General features: G+C 50.5%; 1 protein-coding gene across 6 annotated transcripts in view; it reads right to left on the bottom strand.

The window, feature by feature from the left end:
• Positions 1-19968, bottom strand: part of LOC138806999 (rho family-interacting cell polarization regulator 1-like) — a 28220-nt gene extending 8252 nt beyond the window's left edge. Inside the window, exon 1 of one of the 6 annotated variants that reach the window (XM_069992550.1) lies at positions 19747-19968. Coding sequence is in view for 4 of the 6 variants with exons in the window: in XM_069992551.1 (XP_069848652.1) it covers positions 19747-19787 (41 nt within the window). In the remaining 2 variants the exon portion in view is untranslated. Of the gene's footprint in view, positions 1-734; positions 813-10830; positions 10913-19746 lie in introns of those variants that run through there. The other 5 variants (XM_069992551.1, XM_069992549.1, XM_069992552.1 and 2 more) reach the window with 5 other exon arrangements.
• Positions 19969-20289: the final 321 nt, after the last annotated feature.

Raw genomic sequence — 20289 nt, 5'->3', positions numbered from 1 at the left:
AATGACAGGGCAGCCGGAGGCGACTCGGCCTGGGACTCAGCGTGGCCTCGGCTCGGCCCCCACTTCCTGGCGAGGTGCGGGCTCCGCCTGCCGCAGGGCAGGAAAGGGGGGGTCGCGTGGACCCTCCACCGGCTGGAAGGGGCAGGAAAGGGGCGGGGCGCGCGAAGAATGTGCGGAAGCGCCTGTTTACCCGGGGGCGGGGCGGCCTCCCCAGCCCAACCCCTGGCCTGTCCCCCGCCCCCCTCCAAAGTGGACGAGAAACTCGGGCGCTCCCACCCCGAGAGGCTGCGGGAGGTCACGGGGCGGGGCGCGCATTCGGATCCCAGAAAGAGTTGCTGGACAGGCCCGGCCGGCGCGGGCTTGGCTCCCGCAAACAGCCGACTCTGCGAAAACTGCACCCCCAGATCCCCCTCCCAACCGTCCCCCCTTCCCCCAGCTCCCCGGCGCCGCGACGCTGGAGCTCTCCCTGCGGGGAGCCGGGGATTCCCAGGGTGCGGGGCTGTGCCGAGAAGGGCCCGCCTCCTCCACTTCCCGTGGCTCCGATCTGTAAACTGAGTCACGGACGCACGCCTTCACCCCTATACCCCTAATCCTTCGGAGGGAGGGGGGTCCTTGGTGGGCCCCCTACCACTACTACGCACTCGCTTTGGCGAAAACGCCCTCTTGGTCCCCAGAATCTGGACTGCACTCGGGTGGCAGCCCCGGAACCTTCACAGCCCCGAGCCGAGTCCTACCTCTCTTCTTGGAGTTCATGGTAGGTCCTCGACGCGCCTGGCCGCGCCGGCCCCCCGTGTCCCCGCCGCCCCGGGCCGCTTGGTGGGTGTCGGCCCCGCCGGGCTCCGCGCGCGCGCTCCCTGCCTCTCTGGCCCGAGCTTCGGCTGCTCTCGGCGCCTCCCCCCGCCCAGTTCCTGCCTCCTGACTCAGCCCGCCAGGATGGGGCAGGACCGGTCCTCGGACCAGGGGGGCATCAGATCACGGCCTGCCTGGCTTCCCCAGGGTGACTTAGAGGTTCCTTTCCAGGAGGAGACGGAAGGTGGCTGGGTCAAGAAGTGCAAGTGAGAGAGTTGAACACGGGCATGAATAAGGAGGGATAGAACGAGTGAGCTGTGGGGCGCAGGGCGAGTAAGGAGCTCTGCGTGGCTGTGGGGAGGTGCGGAGAGAAGGCTGGACATAGCTGAGGTGTAGAGGGGTGAATCTGGGGTGCTCGAAGTGGGGGAACTGTGTCAACAAGAGGGTAGAGAATTGGGCATATTATGTATTGCTGTGCTAAAAGCTATGCAGAGACGGAACTGGGTGTAGAGACTCACACAGCCCCAGTACCACACTCACTCTGTTTCTGTTCTTTTTTTTTGCCGGTCCCAGGGCTTGAACTTAGTGCCACAGCACCACTTCTGGCCTTTCTGGAGTGGTTTATTGGAGGTAAGAGTCTCGTGGACGATTCTACCGGGGCTAGCTTCAAACAGGTGTGAGCCACCAGCACCTGGTTCACATTCTTTTTTTCTTTTTTTTTTTTTTTTTTTTTTGGGTCCGGTCGTGGGGCCTGAACTCTAGGCCTGGGCACTGTCCCTCAGCTCTTCAGCTCAAGGTTAGCGCTCTACCACTTGAGCCATGGCGCCACTTCCGGCTTTTTTCTTTTGGCTTATGTGGTGCTGAGGAATTGAACCCAGGGCCTCATGCATGCAAGGCAAGCGCTCTACCACTCAGCCACCTTCCCAGCCCTGGTTCACATTCTTATACTCCCAAAGTGGGTGCTCAGTCTGGGTATTCCCCTCCACCTAGTCCCAGGGAAAAGGATCAGGTCCCAGGGACTTGCCAGGGGCCTCCTTTCTAACAGAAGATGCATCCTAAGGCCGAGGTCTCATCCTCACATAGCACATCTTCCTATAGCACCTCCAGTCCTGAATTTTCAATACTTCTGTGACAACTCTTTACACACACACACACACACACACACACACACACTTCCTTGAATATCCCTTGTCCATCTCCAACATGGAGAGAGGCCCAAAATGTTCAGGATTCCCTAGACACCCCATCTCTTGAACCTTGATCCCCATTACCTTTAAGAAGGTAATGTTCTACAAATAACCTCCTTGAGGCTCAATTCTGCCACACTGTGCTTTCTTTCTCAAGCCCAGGGGTCAGCCTGTGCAACAAACCCACTAGCGCCCCCTACAGATGCAGCTGCAAGAAGGCTAAGGACTCTGGTTTGAGGAACAGTATCCACCCTTACTCTGAAGACTGGGTAACTTGCACTCATTGGTGACTTACACATTCCCATGGATTGCTTCTTTCAGCGACCTTCAATGCCCCGGCCTTATCACCTATTCTAGAATGCCCCATTTTTAAGCTGCACCCACAGTACCCACAAGCTTCAGCTCTCTCCATCACTCCCACCTTACCTGCTTTTTACATGAGACATTTAGTCCCTAAACCCTCAGCTCATTTATTCAATTATGCACTGAATGACAGCTTGTCAACAAGCATGTGCCAGTCAGTGGAGATAGAGCCTGGAATTTCACAGACACCACCCTGTGTGGAACTCACAGTCCGCCTCTGCTTTGCTTTCTTACTGCCAGCTCCCTCCTACTTTCTGTTCTCTACCTTCCCAGCACACCCTCCTCCAAGTCTGCATCCACAGCTGCCTTTCCATCCCTTGCTTGCTGCTAGCATCCTCAGCACTCTGCACCTCTCTCCTACCCCGCAGAAACCCCTGGCAACTCTACCCTTGTCTTCGTTGCACCTGCACACAGACTAGAGGAAGCTGCCAGAGGCATTCTTGGTATGGTGTAGCATGGTAAGAACTACAGAACAACTCTCAATCTCAGCCAGATTCTCACTTCCCATCTGGAAAAAAAATCCCATCTCAAAGAAGATGGATGTTTCAGATTTTTTCCATGAATTACCAAAAACCTCATCATTCATATAAAAAAATGAAAAACAAGGGGCTCGGAATGTGGTTTAGTGGTAGAGTGCTTGCCTAGCATATATGAAACCCTGGGTTCAATTCCTCATAAACCACATAAACAGAAAAAGCTGGAAGTGTCGCTGTGGTTCAAGTGATAGAGTACTAGCCTTGAGCCAAAGAAGCTCAGGGACAGTGCCCAGGCCTTTAGTTCAAGCCCCAGGACTGGCTAAATAAATAAATTAAAATTAAAATTAATAAAAAAGTGAAAAACAGCCAGGTCCCAATGGCTTATGCCTGTAATTCTAACTACTCAGGATGCTCAAATATGAGGACTGAGGTTCAAAGCCAGTCTGGGAAGGAAAGTCTATGAGACTTTTATCTCCAATTAACTAGGAAAAGCCAGAAGAGGCCTGGCAATGATGTGACTCATGCCTACAATCATAGCTACTCAGGAAGCTGAGATCTGAGGATGGTAATTTGAAGCCAGCCTGGGCAAGAAATTATGTGAGACTCCTATCTCTAATTAACCACCAAAAAAGTGGTAGAATGTAGAGTACCAGGTGTGAATGAAAAAGCTAAGAGGCAGAACTGAGGCCTTGAGTTCAAACCTCAGTAGCACATACACACACACACACACAGTTCAAACCTCAGTAGCACACACACACACACACACACACACACACACACAGAAGAAAATGAAAAATATGTAAATATCAATAAATGACAATTATTATATAACAAGAAAGAAAAATAATATGTGTAACAATATGGAAGAGGGGATGAGGGTTCTTCTTCTTCTTCTTCTTCTTTTTTTTTTCTTTTGGCAAATCCTGAGGCTTGAACTCAGGGTCTGGGCGTTGTCCCTGAGCTTCATTTTGCTCAAGGCTACCCTCTACCACTGGAGCCACAGCGCCACTTCCATCTTTTTCTGTTTATGTGGTACTGAGGAATCGAATGCCAGGCAAGCACTCTACCACTAAACCATATTCCCAGCCCCAAGAGGAGTCTTCTAAAGTCTGGCAGTGTTCTGTTTCTTACTCTGATTTTTTTTCTAGTCCTCGGGCTTGAGCTCTGGGCCTTGGCACTATCCCTGAGCTTATTTTGCTCAAGGCTAATGCTCTAGTACTTGAGCCACAGCGCCACTTCCAGCTTTTTGTGAGTAGTTTATTGGAAATAAACTTACAGACTTTTCCTGCCTGGGCTGACTTCGAACCGTGCTCCTGAGAACTCTGCCTCCTGAGTAGTTAGGATTACAAGCCACTAGTGCCCAGTCCTACTCTGATTTCTATTTAGGATGGATATGTGTGTGTGTGTGTGTGTGTGTTCATATATATATATATATATATATATATATATATATATGTACACACACACACACACACAAATCTGGAGAGACAGAGTGTGTATTTCAATGGAGTCTGGCTATGTTACTCAAGCTAGTAGTAAACTCTTGGTCTAAAACAATCTTCCTGGGCTAGGAAGGTGCCTCAGTGGTAGAGTGCTTGCCTTGCATGCATGAGGCCCTAGATTTGATTCTTCAGCACCACATAAGCAGAAAAAGCCAGAAATGTCACTGTGGCTCAAGTGGTAGAGCGCTAGCCTTGAGATGAAGAGCTGAGGGACAGCACCCAGGTCCAGAGTTCAAGCCCCATGACCAACAAAAAGTAAAATAAAACAATCTTCCTGCCTCAGCCTCCTGATTAACTGGAACTATAGGTATGCCTTACTGTCCTGAGTTATTTTCTGTATTATATTTCATCTAGTATGAAGTTAGACTTAACCAAATGATTACAAAGGGGTATATATCAGTGGTAAAGTGTTTGCTTAGCCTTGGGTTTGATCTTATGTAACATACACAGAGACACAAAAACAGACAGACAGACAGACAGACACACACACACACATACACACACACACACACATGAGTAAATAAATATAAAAAAGAAATATTTCTGTGCACCCTGTGTCTCCCTCTGCAACTCCTCACTTCATTGTTCTTTTTCCTTTTTGAGCCAAGTTTCTGGAAGAATGGTCTACCTCAGTTTCCTTACCACACCTACTATTCCTCTTCCCATCCTGTCCCAACTACTGTACTCACCCTTCTCCTGATTGGTCCAGACAAGGTCACCAGAGACCTCCCTATTGCTGAATCAACCCAGTGTCCAATGTTTAGACTTTATCCTGCGTAATCGCAATAAAGCTTTGGACTTGGTGTCTCCCTTCCTCTTCCTTTAAGTCCTTCCTGCCCTTGAGTTTTAAGAAACAACCTACTCTTGGTTTTCCATCATCTCTCAAGCCATACTTTTTTTTTTTTTTGAGACAGGGTCTCAAGGCTGGCCTCAAAATCACTCTGTAGCTCAGGTTGGCGTCCAACTCAAACTGCCTTACCTCAGCTTCCCTAGTGCTGGGATTACAGGCCAGCACCATCATGTCTGGCTCCCACATCTTTTCCCACAGAGGCCCTGTCGCTTTCCCTATCCTCATCTCCATGGGCCTCACCCTTCCAACCCTTCAGGCTCTACACATCTTCAGTTCAATGCCGTTTAAATGTTGCCAGCTTCTTTATTTGTATCTCACCCACACTGCTCTTGTGAGCAGCAGTCCTCACATCCAGCTGACTCCACTCCAGCTGACAAGGTCTTTTGATTTTTTTTTTTTTTTTGGTCCAGTTGTGGGGCCTGAACTCTGGGCCTGGGCGCTGTCCCTCAGCTCTTCAGCTCAAGGCTAGCGCTCTACCACTTGAGCCACAGTGCCACTTCCAGCTTTTGTCTTTTTGCATATGTGGTGCTGAGGAATCGAACCCAGGGCCTCATGCATGCAAGGCAAGTGCTCTACCACTGAGCCACCTTCCCAGCCCTGACAAGGTCTTTTGAACTGTAAGAGATGAGCTGAACTTGATACCTCTAGACGGAATTCACCACTTTCTTCTTCAAGCTTGAGCCTCTCTAGCCTAAATCTGTCTACGATGGCACGACCATCCCGGGATGTCTCAGTCTCTACTCCTGTCAAGAGCTTTTATCTTTGTGTGTGTGTGTGTGTATATACAGGTACTGAAGCTTGAACTCAGAGCTTGGGCACCATCCCTTAACTTTTTCACTCAAGGGTGATACTTGAGCCACTGCCTCACTTGTTTTTTTTTTTTTTTTGCTGGTTAATTGGAGATAAGAATCTCACCTCCATGAGACTCTGTCTGCTATGGCTTTGAATCTCTCTTCTCATATCTCAGCCTCTCTAAGTAGCTAGGATTACAAGCGTGAGCTACTGGTAGTCAACAGGCCTAGCTTTTAAATGTCACTGAAATCAGCTCCCCTACCTCTACCCCCATAGTGAGAATTTGGGTTCAAGCCATCACCAGCTCTCTTCCTTACAGCAGCCTCTTAAAGGGTTCCCTGTCTCCTTTCCAATCTCAATGTGCCAGTCATAGGCACTGTGCTTACATATGCCATATATTTTAATTCAAGCAACAATCCTATGGGGTAAGGGCTACTAGCTCTAAGGGCTACTAGCTCTGCTTCACAGCTGAGAACCCACAGTCTAACTGACTGTGTGACCTTGGGTAAAATACTTAAGATTTTATCCTTTAGATATGCATAAAATAATGTTTAGATAATAATAATAGTAATAATAATAAAAGTAACAACCAAAAAAAAAATAAAAGTAACAATCACAACACTACTTCACAGGGCTGATGGAAGAATACTGTGTTACATCCCTTTGTCATGGGTGTTCTGGGTGAATATTACCTTACTGTTAGCACACAACAAATAATAACTTATTATTGAGCCACAGCGCCACTTTTGTTAGTGATCATTAATTTGCCCAAAGTTATACAGCTGGTAAGGGGCAGAGCCAGGATTCACATCAGGTTTTATGAACCAGAACGCCAATAAACCTTTATAATTTTCAGACTCTTGTGGCTGGCTTTGGTGGCACATGCCTATAATCCCAACTACTCAGAAGGTGGAGGTCTGGAGGAGTGTGGTTCAAGAATAGCCCGGGGCAGGGTGGAGGTATAATGGAGACTCCCCATCTTAAAAAAAACAAGGTAGGTGGCCAGGCATTGGTGGCTACTTCGGAGGCTAAGATCTGAGACCTTGAGGAAAGCCAACCATGACAGACAAATCCAATTAACTATCAAAAAACTGGAAGTGGAGGTATAGTTAAGTGACATCAGTAAGCTAAAAGCCAAGCAAGAGTACAGTGCCTAGAGTTCAAGCCCCATTACTGGTACAACAAACAAGCTGAGTGCCAGTGGCTCACATTTGTAATCCTAGCTACTCAGGAGGCAAGATCTGAGGATCAAGGTTTGAAGTCAGCCTGAGTAGGAAAGTCTGTGAGACATTTATCTCTGATTGACCACCAAAAAGCCAGAAGTGACTGGGCACTAATAACTTACACGTGTAATCCTATCTACTGAGGAGGTTGAGATCTGAGAATAACAGTTTGAATCCATCTTGGGTAGGAAAGTCCATGAAACTCTGATCTCCAATTAACCACCAAAAAGCTGGGAGTAGCAGTGGTAGCCCTGGGGGTGGGGGTGTGGGCGGAGATGGGGGGAGGGGGGTGGGGGGGAGACAAAACAAAACAAAACATAGGCATTGGTGGCATGAGTCTGTAATTCTAGCTACTCAGGAGGCTGAGATCTGAGGACTGAAGTTCGAAGCCAGAATGGGCAGGAAAGTCTATGAGACTCTTATCTCCAGTAAATTACTCAGAAAAAGCTGTAAGTGCCGCTGTGACTCAAGAGGTAGAATGCTAGCCTTGAGCAAAAGAATCTCAGGGACAGTGCCCAGGCTGAGTTCAAGCCCCAGGCCCTGAGTTCAAGCCCTAGTACTTGCTCATGCAAGCATGAGCACATGCATAGTCACAGGCACAAAAGCTGGAAGTGGAGCTGTGGCTCAACTGGTAGAGTGCTAATAGTAAGCGAAAAAGCTAAGGGACAGTACTCAGGCCCTGAGTTCAAGCCCCAATACCAGTACAAACAAATTAAAAAGGAGGGGTGGGCTGGGGAAGAAGCCAGGTTTGTTACTTGTTGTTCATATTTGTAATCCCAGCTATGTGTGATTACAAATGGATAGGAGGATCTTGGTCTGATGCTAGCCCTGGCATAAAAATATCTAAAAGATATCCTAAAAAATATTTATTTAAAAAATACCTTGCTGGGCACTGGTGGCTCATGGTACTCAGGAGGCTGAGATCTGAGGATTGTGCACTGTGGCTCACCTTGAGCTGAAGAGCTGAGGGACATGTGTCCAGGCCCAGAGTTCAAACCCCATGACCAACAAAAAAAAAAAAAAAAAAGCTGGGTGCTGATGATTCATGACTGTAATACTAGCTTCTCAGGAGGCTGAAATCTGAGGATTGTGGTTCACAGGATTGTGAGACTGTTATATCCAATTAACCACTTATGGCTCAAGTGGTAGAGCGCTAGCCTTGAACACAAAGAGGCTCACAGACAGCGCCCAGGCCCTCAGTTCAAGCCCCACAACTGATAAAATAAATAAAACAACAACAAAACAAAACATCTAAAAGCAAAAAGCACTGGGGTTTATCTCAAGTGTCTACCTAGCAAGCATAGGGCTCTGAGTTCAAATCCCAAGGGTGGTGGGGAATCCAGACTCTTGTGAAACAGTCACAGTCATCTTTTACCCTAAGGTAAGAGTACAGCCTAGACTCATGACGACGGGCAAGCCCTCTGGGTCTGTCCTCTTCCTTCCAGTGCCCTGCCTTCTGGCTAGGGCCACTGCTCAAGGTTTATCATTATCCCAGCAGTAACCCCCATTACTCCTATACCCTCTTGTCCTGACTAGCTCCTTCACCTTCAAATCTGATCCTCTTAACTTCTTCCTCCAAGAAGCCTCCCTGGGTTGGTTCCTCCTTTTTGGTGCCTCTAAAGCTTCCTCTCTCTGATCCCTGAGGTCATATAACTCAGTTGTCAGTTCTCCTTTAAGATCTCTTTTTTTCCCACCAGCCTGAACCTTGTGGAGGATGGGGTCTGTCTGTTTGGGGGCTTTCCACCTAGGGCCTAGGCACTTGAGAGATGAGAGAGGGAGGGAGGTGCATGGGAAAAGCTGGGCTGTCTCGACAGATAACCTGACTTGCTGATTTAAAGTCTGAGCACCCGATCACCCTCTACGATTCTCTCTTCTCTCTTCCAGCCCACTGATTATACCATATGCCATCAGACAGGAGGTTCTGCTCCCTGGAGATGGGGCAGGGTGGAGCTGTCTTGGGATTCTCAAGTGTGTTGACTGTCCCATCAACTTCGGGAGATCCTGCCCCTGGGCACTGCCCAGCGCCATGGGCAGGGAAGCCGCCGGTCCGGGAGTCCCTCTAGCCCAGCCCGGCCCTTATTGCAGGGCTGCCCCAGCCTGAGGTAAACAGACGCTAAAAATAACTGGGCTAGGGGTGGCTGCAAGGCGGAAGGGGGTCGCTCCAGAGCCTGTCCCTGTCTCCATGGCAACTGCCCCAAACCCGGCTGCTGACGTCATCCCGCAGCTGCCAACCAGAATGCGGAGACAAGCGGGGAGGGGGGAGAGGGGGGGCTGCGCGGCCTGAGACCCCCACCCCGGAACCGGGCGGAGGCGGCCCAGTGGCCTCACTTCCTGCCGGCCTCCTCCCCTGGTCAGCTGGTTACATTCCCGATCCTAGTCAGGGCCAGCCAGGCCTGACTAGGACGCAAGTCTAGTGGTGACGGAGGAGCGGGACTGCGGTGACTCACCCGCGCCCTGCTCGCCAGATTTCCCACCTGAGCAGGACCTAGCCCGGAGCCTTGCTTTCTCCCCTCCCCGTTCCCGTACGAGCTCCGACCCCCTGAGACTGCCCGTCTGGCTCCTTTCCCGCCGCTGCCCAAAGGACCCAGGAACGGGATCCTGGGTGGAAGAGCGAGCCATGGCAGTCCCTTCCCTCTAAGAGGACACGTGCATAGGTGATCCATCCCGTCTTCACACGCCCCCACCGTCAGTACTACGGAGGAGGATGGCGCAGGGGGGCAAGAATTCTTATCTAATTCTTGCTTCTCCCTCAAACCAGCTGTGTGACCTTGAGAATGTTACTAACGTTTCTGGGCCCGGTTCTACATCTGCCAGATGGTAATAACCCTCCCCTGCGGCATGTGGCAGGCTCAGGGCACAGCCCCACAAATGGTGGCGAAGCACGGTTGTTGTCCCGTGGGGACTGCACACAGTAGGTACTGGGGAGATCCCCCTGGACCTGCATCAGAACTGCCTTCGTTGGGTTCGATAGGCCAGACTCGGGCTTCACCCAGGACAGGAGGTCAGAGGGTACCGAGGCTGACTTAGCCTGGTGAGCAACCCCTTCCCCAAACCAGTTCTGCAGGGTGTCCGGGCCCGGGTGCCGTGGGAGTCCCCACCGCAGCCTCCATTTGCAGGGACGGGGAGGGTCGGCCCCCCGCCCGCGCCGGTTACCTCGGGCCTGGCCTTTCCAAAGCAGCTTAGGTCGGCCCGCGGGGCCAGGAAGATTAGCTCATCTGCAAAGCCGCCCGAGCCCCCTCCCCATTTGCAGGCCAAGCCTCCCCGGCAGCAGCGTGGGCAGCGGGCGTCTCCGCGAGGAAGAAAGCTGGTCCGCGGCCCTGGTTGCAGCACCGGGCCCGCCCTCCCGCCCGGCCCACCGCACGGCCCCGGGGCACTGGCGCCGAGGCCCGGCCCGGGGGAGGGAAGCAGGCAGCGCCGGGCGCGCCAGGCCCGCAGGCGGCGGCTTTTGTGGGGCGAAGCTGCGTCCTCCACGCCCAAGAGAGGGGATCGGGAGCGGCGGCGGGAGACAACGCGAGTCCCGGGAAGGGGGTTAGGGGAGACAGGGCCGCAGATCCCCGGACCCACCGGGCGGCCCGCCGGTGGGGACGTGGAGGCGGCACCGGGAGCCTCCGGCCCGGGCGCGGCCCCCGGAACCGCGCGGACACTCACATGGCTGCGCTGGGGCGCGAGGACCTGGAGCTGGTCGGGGTGTTCGGTGTCGCCCGGCCTGGTCGCACCGCAGCTGCCGCTGTCGCCGCCGCTGGCGCCGGCCGCTCCCTCCGCCCCGCCCCTCGCGCCCTCCTCTCCCCTCCCTCCCCCGGCCCGCCGGCCCCACCCCCCGGCTCCTTGGGCGCCTGCACCCCTAGGGGCGCCCACGGCTCGCTCCGCCCTCTCCGGTAACCGGGCTGATGGATGGCTTGTGGGGAGGTGGGGGAGAGCTTGGGGCGCCGAGGGCGTCTTGGGTAATTTCCTTTGAACCTTACAACGGGGAAGAGGAGAGGGCGCTAGAGAACCCCCTCCTTACTCGGCCGTCTCCCCAAGATCCCTGTGGCTCCAGAGACCATCCGGGCCCCCAGTCTGTGAACCCTCACCCTGAAACATGTCCTTGGAGGTGCCACTGCTGGCTGGGTGGGTTGGAGAAATCAAGGCTAGTTTCTGGGAAGAAGGGCAACATCTCACACTTTCTGGGCCGAGACTGCCGCTCATCCCTCCTCCCTCTCTCCGTCCCTCCCTGCCTTTTCAGTCAGCCTCAGTTTCCCCATTGTGGGACCTGGCAGCCCTTTCTACCACTGTAGAAAGGGCTGGTAAGGTCAGGAGCGTAACCTAGCCCTGCATTCACTACTCACTGGATACTGGTTTCTGGGGAACCTCGGGCTTTGTTCCTGCTTCATAGATGGGAAACCTGGCAAGGTTTGGGTATACAGACTTGGGGGTGCATGTTCTGTCTTTTCCAAAGCCAGCACTGTACTGATAGCCTTTCTCTGGAATGGGCTGAGGTGGAGCTGAGATCTGATCCCCCAATCGGGCCAAAGGAGGAGCTCAAATGGCCCATCTCTCCCATTAACCAGGTACTGTTGGCCCTCTTCAACCATGGGCACTGAGCCCATACCATGCCTCAGACCCAGTCTCCTGAAGCCATATGCAGAAAGGGTTCAAGGGACTTCAAAAAGGTCTTTAAACTTCTGCCCCTGATCTAGACCTTGAGGGCTGGAGCCCTGGAGGCACTGACAAACTCCATCTCCCAGGCCCTCACCCTTAGCCTCTCCCAGTTTTCCGCCTCTCCAGCCCTCCTCCTAACCTTTTGCCTGGAACCGCCTCTTGTTCCAAAGCTGTGGATGGCCTCCCAGGTCTCATGATTGTCAGAAGATGCCATTCTCTTCCTCTGTCCTCAACCCTGCAAAGGATCACTTGAACCCAGGCACACATGAGCCTTCCTGGCACTAAAACGGGCACCAGTGACTTCATACTTGCTAGACAAGTGCCCTACCACTGAGCCACACCTCCAATGCCCCCTGCCCCCTTCTGAAATACCTCCTCAGCAAGGCATGCATCTTCCAAATACCTTTTCTGCAGACAGCCTCCTCTTGTTACTCTGTCCAGCCCCAGGCTGACTCTCTTCCTCCTTTGTACTAGGGCTAGGTGGCTTTCATACCCATGTGTGCCTAGGGGCCTGACTGTTCGCTAAGCAACCTCAGTACTGGTCACTATTGTCCTGTCTCCATAGTGGGAGTTCAAGAAATATTTGTTGCCTGAGTAAGTGGGTGAATGAGCAAATTCATGACCCCTCGACTACCCCCACTCCTATCTTCATTCAAACTGTCTGCCCTGTCCTTTTGGTTGTTGTTTGAGACCATTCTAAGGCGCACTGTATAGCCCAGGCTATATAGCCTTGAACTTGAGATCATCTTGCCTCTCAGCCTTCCAAGTGCTAGGATTAAGGATGTATGCTTTGTATGTGGGCCTTGTCTTCTTGATTCTATCTGCTTCATATCTTTTGAATTCATTTCTTCCTCCATCTCACTCCTACTACTAGTGCTCCATTTTTAAAAATTTGTTCATTCCGTGAATACTCCTTGAGCACCTAGAACAGGAGTCACACATAGGGCTGCTTATGCATTCATTCTCATGTTGGGGATTGGACCCTGGCTTCCTGCATGCTAAGGAAGCACTTACCAGGCTACTTCCTTATTGTTTGTTTTGGTGGTAATGGGGTTTAAACTCAGGGATTTCTGCTCACTAGGCAGATGCCAGGCCCCAGCACTTTTTGCCTTTAATATAACTTTCAGATAAGATCTCACAGTTACCAAGATCTTCCTAAATACCTCCCAAATAGCTGAAGTTACAAGGCACAATGTTCCATGCCTGGCATGTTTGGTTGAGATAGAGTCTCACTAAATTTTTGCCAGGGTCAGCCTCAAATTGTGATCTTCCCAGTCTCCATCTCCTGAGTTTCTGGGATTACAGGCATGAACCACCACACCCAGCCCCAGAATCCACATTTTTCATGGATGATTTCCATATTCTTCACAATCAGTCAGCCACACTGACCTGTGTCTGGCCATGTCTCTCTGTTCTCTTATATCTGGACCTGAGCTACTGTTTGTTTGTGTTTTCTTGACCATTCAGTGTCTACCTTTGTGACTAAATTTAATCTTTACCCAACAGCCTGGAAGAAGGACCTTTCAAATAATCAATCAGATCATATTATTCTCCTTCTTCAGAGGTTTTGATGGTTCCTTATTGCCCTTAGGATAAGTCTATGATGAGACTTTCAGGAGATCCAGCCTAAGTTGACTACACTTTCTTATCTTTCACAAGATAAAGCCTGAGCTGCTCTGGCTTCCATTATTCCAGCCTACCTGCAGTGGACATGCTGTCTACTAGGCCCAATTTTTTTTTTTTTTGGTCAGTAGTGGGGCTTAAACTCTGGGCCTGGGCACTGTCCCTCAGCAATTCAGCTCAAGGCTAGCCCTCTGCCACTTGAGCCACAGCACTACTTCTGGTTTTCGGAGTGGTTTATTAGAGATAAGAGTCTCATGGACTTTCCTGACCGGGCTGGCTTTGAACTGTGATCCTCAGATCTCAGCTTCCTTAGTAGCTAGAATTACAGTTGTGAAGCACCAGCGCCCGGTTTAGCTCATCTTTTCTCCTATCCTCTCTTCTTCCTTTTTTCCATTAGAAAATAGCTCAAAGGCCCCCTCAACCCAGATCCTCTTCCTCTGAAACCCCATCACTGCCTATTGTACTTGTCTATGGGCAGGCCTGTGACCACCAGGACCAGCGAAGATGGAGCTACTTGTGAGTAATGGCACACCCGTGAGTTGGTCTGGCCCTTGCCCCCCTGCCTGGAGCTCTTGATGGAGGCGTGGCATCTGAGAACCATGGGATACTAAGAGTCCTGTATCTCAGGCCTCTTCCCAATTACTAGTGAGTTGGCCTCCAAGGAAGGACATATCTGAAACCCACGATGCAGAGGAGACATCTGAAGCAGGGAAAGCAGCACATTTCCAGGTCATGTGGTTAGGAAGGGCTGAGCCTGAGCTCCAGCTTGGCTTCCTGACTCATAGTTGGATTGGCGCTGCCTGAGTCAGGCATCACTGTCTGTACTCTCTGGGTACATCCTCTGCATGGCACTGAGCTGGGAGCTGGGGTGGAGCAAAGAATCATGGGCATTTCCGACCCAGAGAAGTTCTTATTTTGAGGGAGGAGTGGACTTTGTTCTAAGAAAAATCCTCCTAAACAGATGGCACAGGGTAGCAAGGGCCCTAGTGAGCACCCGGGGCTCCCACATCATGCTGTCTGCTCTATTTTGGGGAGCTATGCAGCTCACGTCCAAAAATCCAGAAAAACAGGCTTCTTTTATCCCACCCCACAGTTCCCATGGTTCATAGCTCTCTGGCATCCAGCCTCCCTGCCCCCAGCTTTCTGTGAAGAGACAGAATAGAAGCCACCCCTTTATAATACCTGTGGCCACATCATTCATTCACCAGAGATTCACCAAGCATTTGTGTCCATCAGCGCTGGAGGTGGGGGGGGGAGGTGGGAAGGGATAAGGACTAAAGTCTAGATTACCATCATCCCTGACACAATTGGTCAGGTCAGGTATATCCCCCAAGTTTATATATACATCTTCTCACCCACCCCCCAGTCCTGGGGCTTGAACTTAGGGCTTGGGTGCTGTCCCTGAACCTCTTTGTGCACAAGGCTAGAGCTCTACTACTTGAGCCACAGCCCCACTTCTGGCTTTTTCTGAGTAGTTTATTGGAGATAAGAGTCTCACAGACTTTTCTGCCCAGGCTGGCTTTGAACCTCGATGTTTAGATCTTAGCCTCTTGAGTAGCTAGGATCACATGTGAGCATCCAGCATTCAGCTTATACACCTTCTTTATCACCAAAGTTGTGGGTATATCTGTGAGATTGTACACCACGTTGATGGTGGATGCCATTTCTAGGCCTGCCTTGGGGTCAGTGGGGATGGAAAACAGTATTTGGGAGGTATGCAGGGCTTGGCACTCCATAGGGATTTGGAGATGGAGGCATCCTAGATGCAGGGCTTTGGGCCTGGGGCATGTGTGGAAGGTAGTGCTTTCTCAATTCAAACTGGAGGCCTAGAGGATCAGGTTAGAGAGACAGTGATATGGTCAGTTAGGGTAGGTGGCAACTGAGAGGTCTGGGGTTCCTTCAGGGGAAAGTGTCCAGAAGGCAGCTAGACATGTGGGTAGAGGAAAGAGAGGGTCTGCACTAGAGATAGCTTTTGGAGGAGCAGTGATCAATCAGGGCAAGTGAGAGAAGACCAAAAGTGCCAGAAAAGTGGGTCCGCTGAAGGGTTTCAATATAGAGTGGAGTAGAAGCCGACCTGAGAGATCTAAGTGTGGGATTCCACTTCACACACAGCCAGCTTCCACATACCCCCAGCAGGGCTGAGGTCCAGTATGCTGTCCCATGTTCTAGTCTAGACTTTACCATTCCTAGCCCTATTTACTCTTTTTTTTTTTTTAAATCAATTGTGAGGCTTGAACTCTGGGCCTGGGCGCTGTCCTTCAGCTCTTCAGCTCAAGGCAAGCACTCTACCACTTGAGCCACAGCACCACTTCCTGTTTTCTGAGTGGTTTATTGGAGATTAGAGTCTCTTGGTTTTTCCTGCCAGGGCTGGCTTTAAACCTCGATCCTCAAATCTCAGCTTCTTGACTAGCTAGGATTACAGGTGTGAGCCACCAGTGCCTGGCTCTTTTTTTTTTTTTTTTTTGGTTATAGGGCTTGAACTCAGGGATTGGGTACTATCCCTGAGTTTTGTTTTTGTTTTGTTTTTGTCAGGGCTAGTGCTCTACCACTTTGAGCCTACAGAGCCATTTCTGGTTTTCTGGTGGTTAATTGGAGATAAACCATGATCCTTAGATCTCATCCTCCTGAGTAGCTAGGATTAAAGGCGTGAGCCATCAGTGCCTGGCAAACACAAGGTTTTGTAGTGTTGTTGTTGTTCTTGTGTGTGTGTCAGTCGTGGAGCTTGAACTCAGGGCCTAGGTACTATCCCTGAGCTTTTCTACTCAATGATAGTGCTCTACCACTTTGAGGTATAGTTCTACTTCTTCTGTGAAACTTATCTCCAATTAGCCACCCAAAAGCCAGAAGTGGAGCTGTGGCTCAAGAGATGCAGTGTGAGCATTGAGGGGAGGAGAATCTAAATGCGAGTACAAGGTCCTGAGTTTGAGCCCCAGTACTGGCACAAAAAGGTGGGGGAGGGATTCCATGCAAATATAACTAACAAGATAAAAGTTTTCTTTCTAGGGGCTGGGAAGGTGGCTCAGTGGTAGAGCGCATGCCTTGCATGCCTGAGGCCCTGGGTTCAATTCCTCAGCACCACATAAGCAAAAAGAAAAAAGACAGAAATGGTGCTGTGGCTCAAGTGATAGAGCGCTAGCCTTGAGCTGAAGAGCTGAGGGACAGCGCCCAGGCCCAGAGTTCAGGCCCCATGACCGGACCCCCCCCCCAAAAAAAAAAAAAGTTTTCTTTCTAGTCAGGCGCTGGTAGCTCAGGCTTGTAATCCTAGCTACTCATGAGGCTGAGATCTGAGAATCACAGTTCAAAGCCAGCCAGGGCAGGAAACTCCATAGACTTTTATCTCCAATTAACCACCAAAAAAACTGCTAGTGGTGCTCTGGCTCAAGTGGTAGAGCACTGGCCTTGAGCTGAAGAAATGGGGGACAGCACCCAGGCCCAGAGTTCAAGCCCCATGACCGACAAAACAAATTTTTTTCTTTCTCTCTTTTTTTGGTCCAGATACTGGCAATGATGAGCATGATGAATGAATGGACATTGTCAGGAGAGTGGAGCATTGGTTTGAGTATTTCAGAACGGTGGTTTTCAGTCCATATCAGGATATTGAATGTAAAACTCCCTTTCACCCTGAAATTTCCCCTTTGAGAAATTTATCTCAAAGAAACAATGATCTCAAACAGAAGATCTATGCCTAAAGATGTTGATTACTGGCTTTCTAAATCAGGCCTGTTGGAGGGAGACAGAGGATGAAAGAAGTTTTTGCATGTTCCTCGATGTTCCAGGGCTACTGAAAATGGATGTCAGGCATACACCAAGCACTGCTATGTCTCTGGCATCGTTCTGGGTACTTGGGGACACAGTGGTAGTTCTGAAGGAGTTTAAAGTGTAGCAAAAGGAAATAGATAGTAAGTTAGTTCATATACAGCTAAGTCAACCCAGAGTCCGTGGCTCACTCCTGTAATCATAGTTACTCAGGAGGCTGAAATCTGAGGCTCAAGGTTCAAAGCCAGAGGAGCAGGACAGAGCATGAGGCTCTTATCCACAATGAACCACCAAAACACCAGAAGTGATGTGGCTCAAGTTGTGGGGCTCTAGTTTCAAGTGAAAAAGCTTAGAATTGTGCCTAGACTCTGAGTTCAAGCCCTTGGACTGGGGGAGGAAAAAGCAACCATATAGATAAGGCGATTTTAGAACATGATGAAATTTGTAGTAATAGGAGGGGCTCCTATTTATCAAGGTGGCTGAGGAAGTCTATTTTGAGGCAGTGACATTGGAGCTGAGACCTGAATAAGAAGGAAACATATCAAATGGGAACAGCAAGATCCATGGGTAGGATATAGAAATGAGCTTGTTATATTTAAGTTATGTAAGTTGGAAGAGAGGCAAAGAGGTAATGTCAGAGTAGGGTGAGGTCAGGTAGGAGAGAAATTTTTATATATCAGTAGAGAAAGATGAAAGACAGCTTGTGTCTATGTCCATTGACTCAGAGCTGATAGGGCTAACAGTGACCATTCATGCCCAGAAATTGGAATTTTCCCTAATTGGATTATGTTCTTTGTATTTAATTATGCCACAAAAAGGTATACAGAGAACATGGCATCTTTTTCTCAGCGAATATGACCATTACTCATTGGGATATCTTCATGCTGGCTTCCTCACTGGAAGGTGTAAATTTCTACTCTGGGTGGGAGATTCTCCTTGGGACTCCAAGACCAGGTGGTCTCTGCCATGGACCTAGCAGGTCCAGTTTTGGCCTCTAGGGGGAGCTGTGAGCAGGGCCATGCTAGGCTAGTTGTGGGTAGGGGTGGGGTGACTTGTGTGTCCCTTGGGTAGGGCTGGGCATCCTTCCTTCCTTCCTGACTCCCTTCTCCTAAGGGACAAATGGGAGGGACATCTTTGCCTTTCTTAGATCATGCGATGAGCTGTTCCCCTGAGGCTCTTTCAGGCTAGGTCCCTTGATAAAGGCTATGGTGTGTGATACAGTTTGTGTCTACCACTAGAAGGGTCTGACAGAGACTCGTGGTGGTGAGGGTTCAGTCACCAGGTATCTAGCAGCACTCTCTCCTGACGGGACATGATGATCTACACGATCTATGGTGGAGTCCCAAACGGACCCCCAAGTCCAGAGTTGGTCTTTGGCGCCACCATGTGGTAAATATCCACATTACAATTTCAGACTTCAAATAGCCATCCACTCCAAGGACGCTCCATCATCTCTAGGCCTGTTTACTTGCATATCAAAGGGGTATGCCACACCCAATCTGTTCAGTACGGTATAGAGGCTTTGCACATACTCCAACCTGATCACAGGTCAGAGACTGTGGAACACCCTCATCACTATTAAAACCCCCTCCCACAACCCAAGGCCAGTCAGTATCTTTGAGCAGTTCAAGGGTACTGTTCACAGCTGATCCTGCTCTCTTTGGAAACTCCTTTTGGCTTCTGTGACCACTCCTCTTGAATTACTCTGCTTCTCTGTCTTTCTTTCTGCCCCTTATAGGGACTGGGCCTCTTCCCTCTTCTTTGATACTTTTCTCTAGGGAATCCCAATATTTTCTAGAGTCTGTACCCATTTAGGATGAGCCTCAGGCTTTACAAATTCATTGTGTAAAGTCAACCCACTCTCCTCTCGTCAGAACACTATCGCCTGGGTCACCTCTCCCCCTAAGACTCCATCAGCCCTGAGTGAACTCCCTCCTTTCCACCTATATACCATCTTGCCTTTGACCAGGCCAGTACCTGCACCTCCTGCCAGGTCTAAGTCCCCTTTGTTCCACTGTGCTGGTCCTGGTTCCACAGAACAGTTCTAGCCTGTGCACATTGGACCCTGCTCCTCCTCACTTCATCTCTGATAAGTTTCTCCCTCAAGCTCTATCCGGACTGAATTTCTTTGTGATCCCCTGAGCACAGACTGCTTTTCCCTGCCTCCTCCTGCACAGGCTGGTTTGTGCATATGAATGCTTTTTCCTCTTTCTCTCACCTAACTCCTTCTTGCCCATTAAGTCTTAGCTAGGACATCATTTCTGGTCTCCCCAGACCCCAGGTTGATCCAGGAACCTCTCGTTCACACTCACAATGCCCTCTACTTCCCTCCCATCATGGTGCTGATCTATTTGCTCCCCTTTCCAAAAGGATCACCTGCTCTTGATCAGAGCTCCCCACTTCAACCAGATCTAGACTGAGTCACCTGACTGCCCAGTTCCCATACTCACAGGGCCCCAATCTCAAAAGCCACTGAATTCTAGCAAGAGCCTGTAAGTTACCAGAGTCAACCAGTGGCTAGGCTAGTATTGAACCCAATGCTCTTACCTTTCTCTCCAGAGCTTCCACGAGCCCCCTGATGCCATCATGAGTTGAATCAGTCCTTGAAGACGTGGGGACCTTGACCAGAAGAGAATTATCCTGGGGGATTCTCTCTTGTGGGAGGACAGTCCGGGCTCTTGAGAGCCTAGGATGCTGTCACCAGAAGCCAAGAGGGCTGGTATATGGGTGACCTGAGGTCAGCACATTTGATGAGAGAACTTAATGAGACTTCCTTCTCCCACAGGACTGCACAGTGGGAGTGCTGGCCGACGTGTCATTTGGGGAGGGCCTGAATTCCTGAAGGGTGTTGGTGGCAGCTGTTCTAGTCCCCAGGTTAATTATTTCTAATGTCATGGAGTAGAGAATGTGCTGAGGTGGGGCCTCCCCCACTCAGCCTGGGCCTCCCAGGGCTCTGCTCGGATCTCTCCAGACCCATTCCACTGAAGGAAGATCGGTTCATTTCTGCTTCAGGTTTCCACGCTCTCCCTCTGCTCCAGCCTTACAGGACCCTTGGCTCTTCTCTGTGGGGTTTCAGTTTGATCCTTTGCT

Source organism: Dipodomys merriami, unplaced genomic scaffold, assembly GCF_024711535.1.
Source record: "Dipodomys merriami isolate MVZ:Mamm:240054 unplaced genomic scaffold, mDipMer1.0.p SCAF_41, whole genome shotgun sequence".
Classification (NCBI taxonomy): domain Eukaryota; kingdom Metazoa; phylum Chordata; class Mammalia; order Rodentia; family Heteromyidae; genus Dipodomys; species Dipodomys merriami.
Note: the sequence above shows the minus strand (reverse complement) of the source record. Positions and strands in the feature narration are given on the sequence as shown.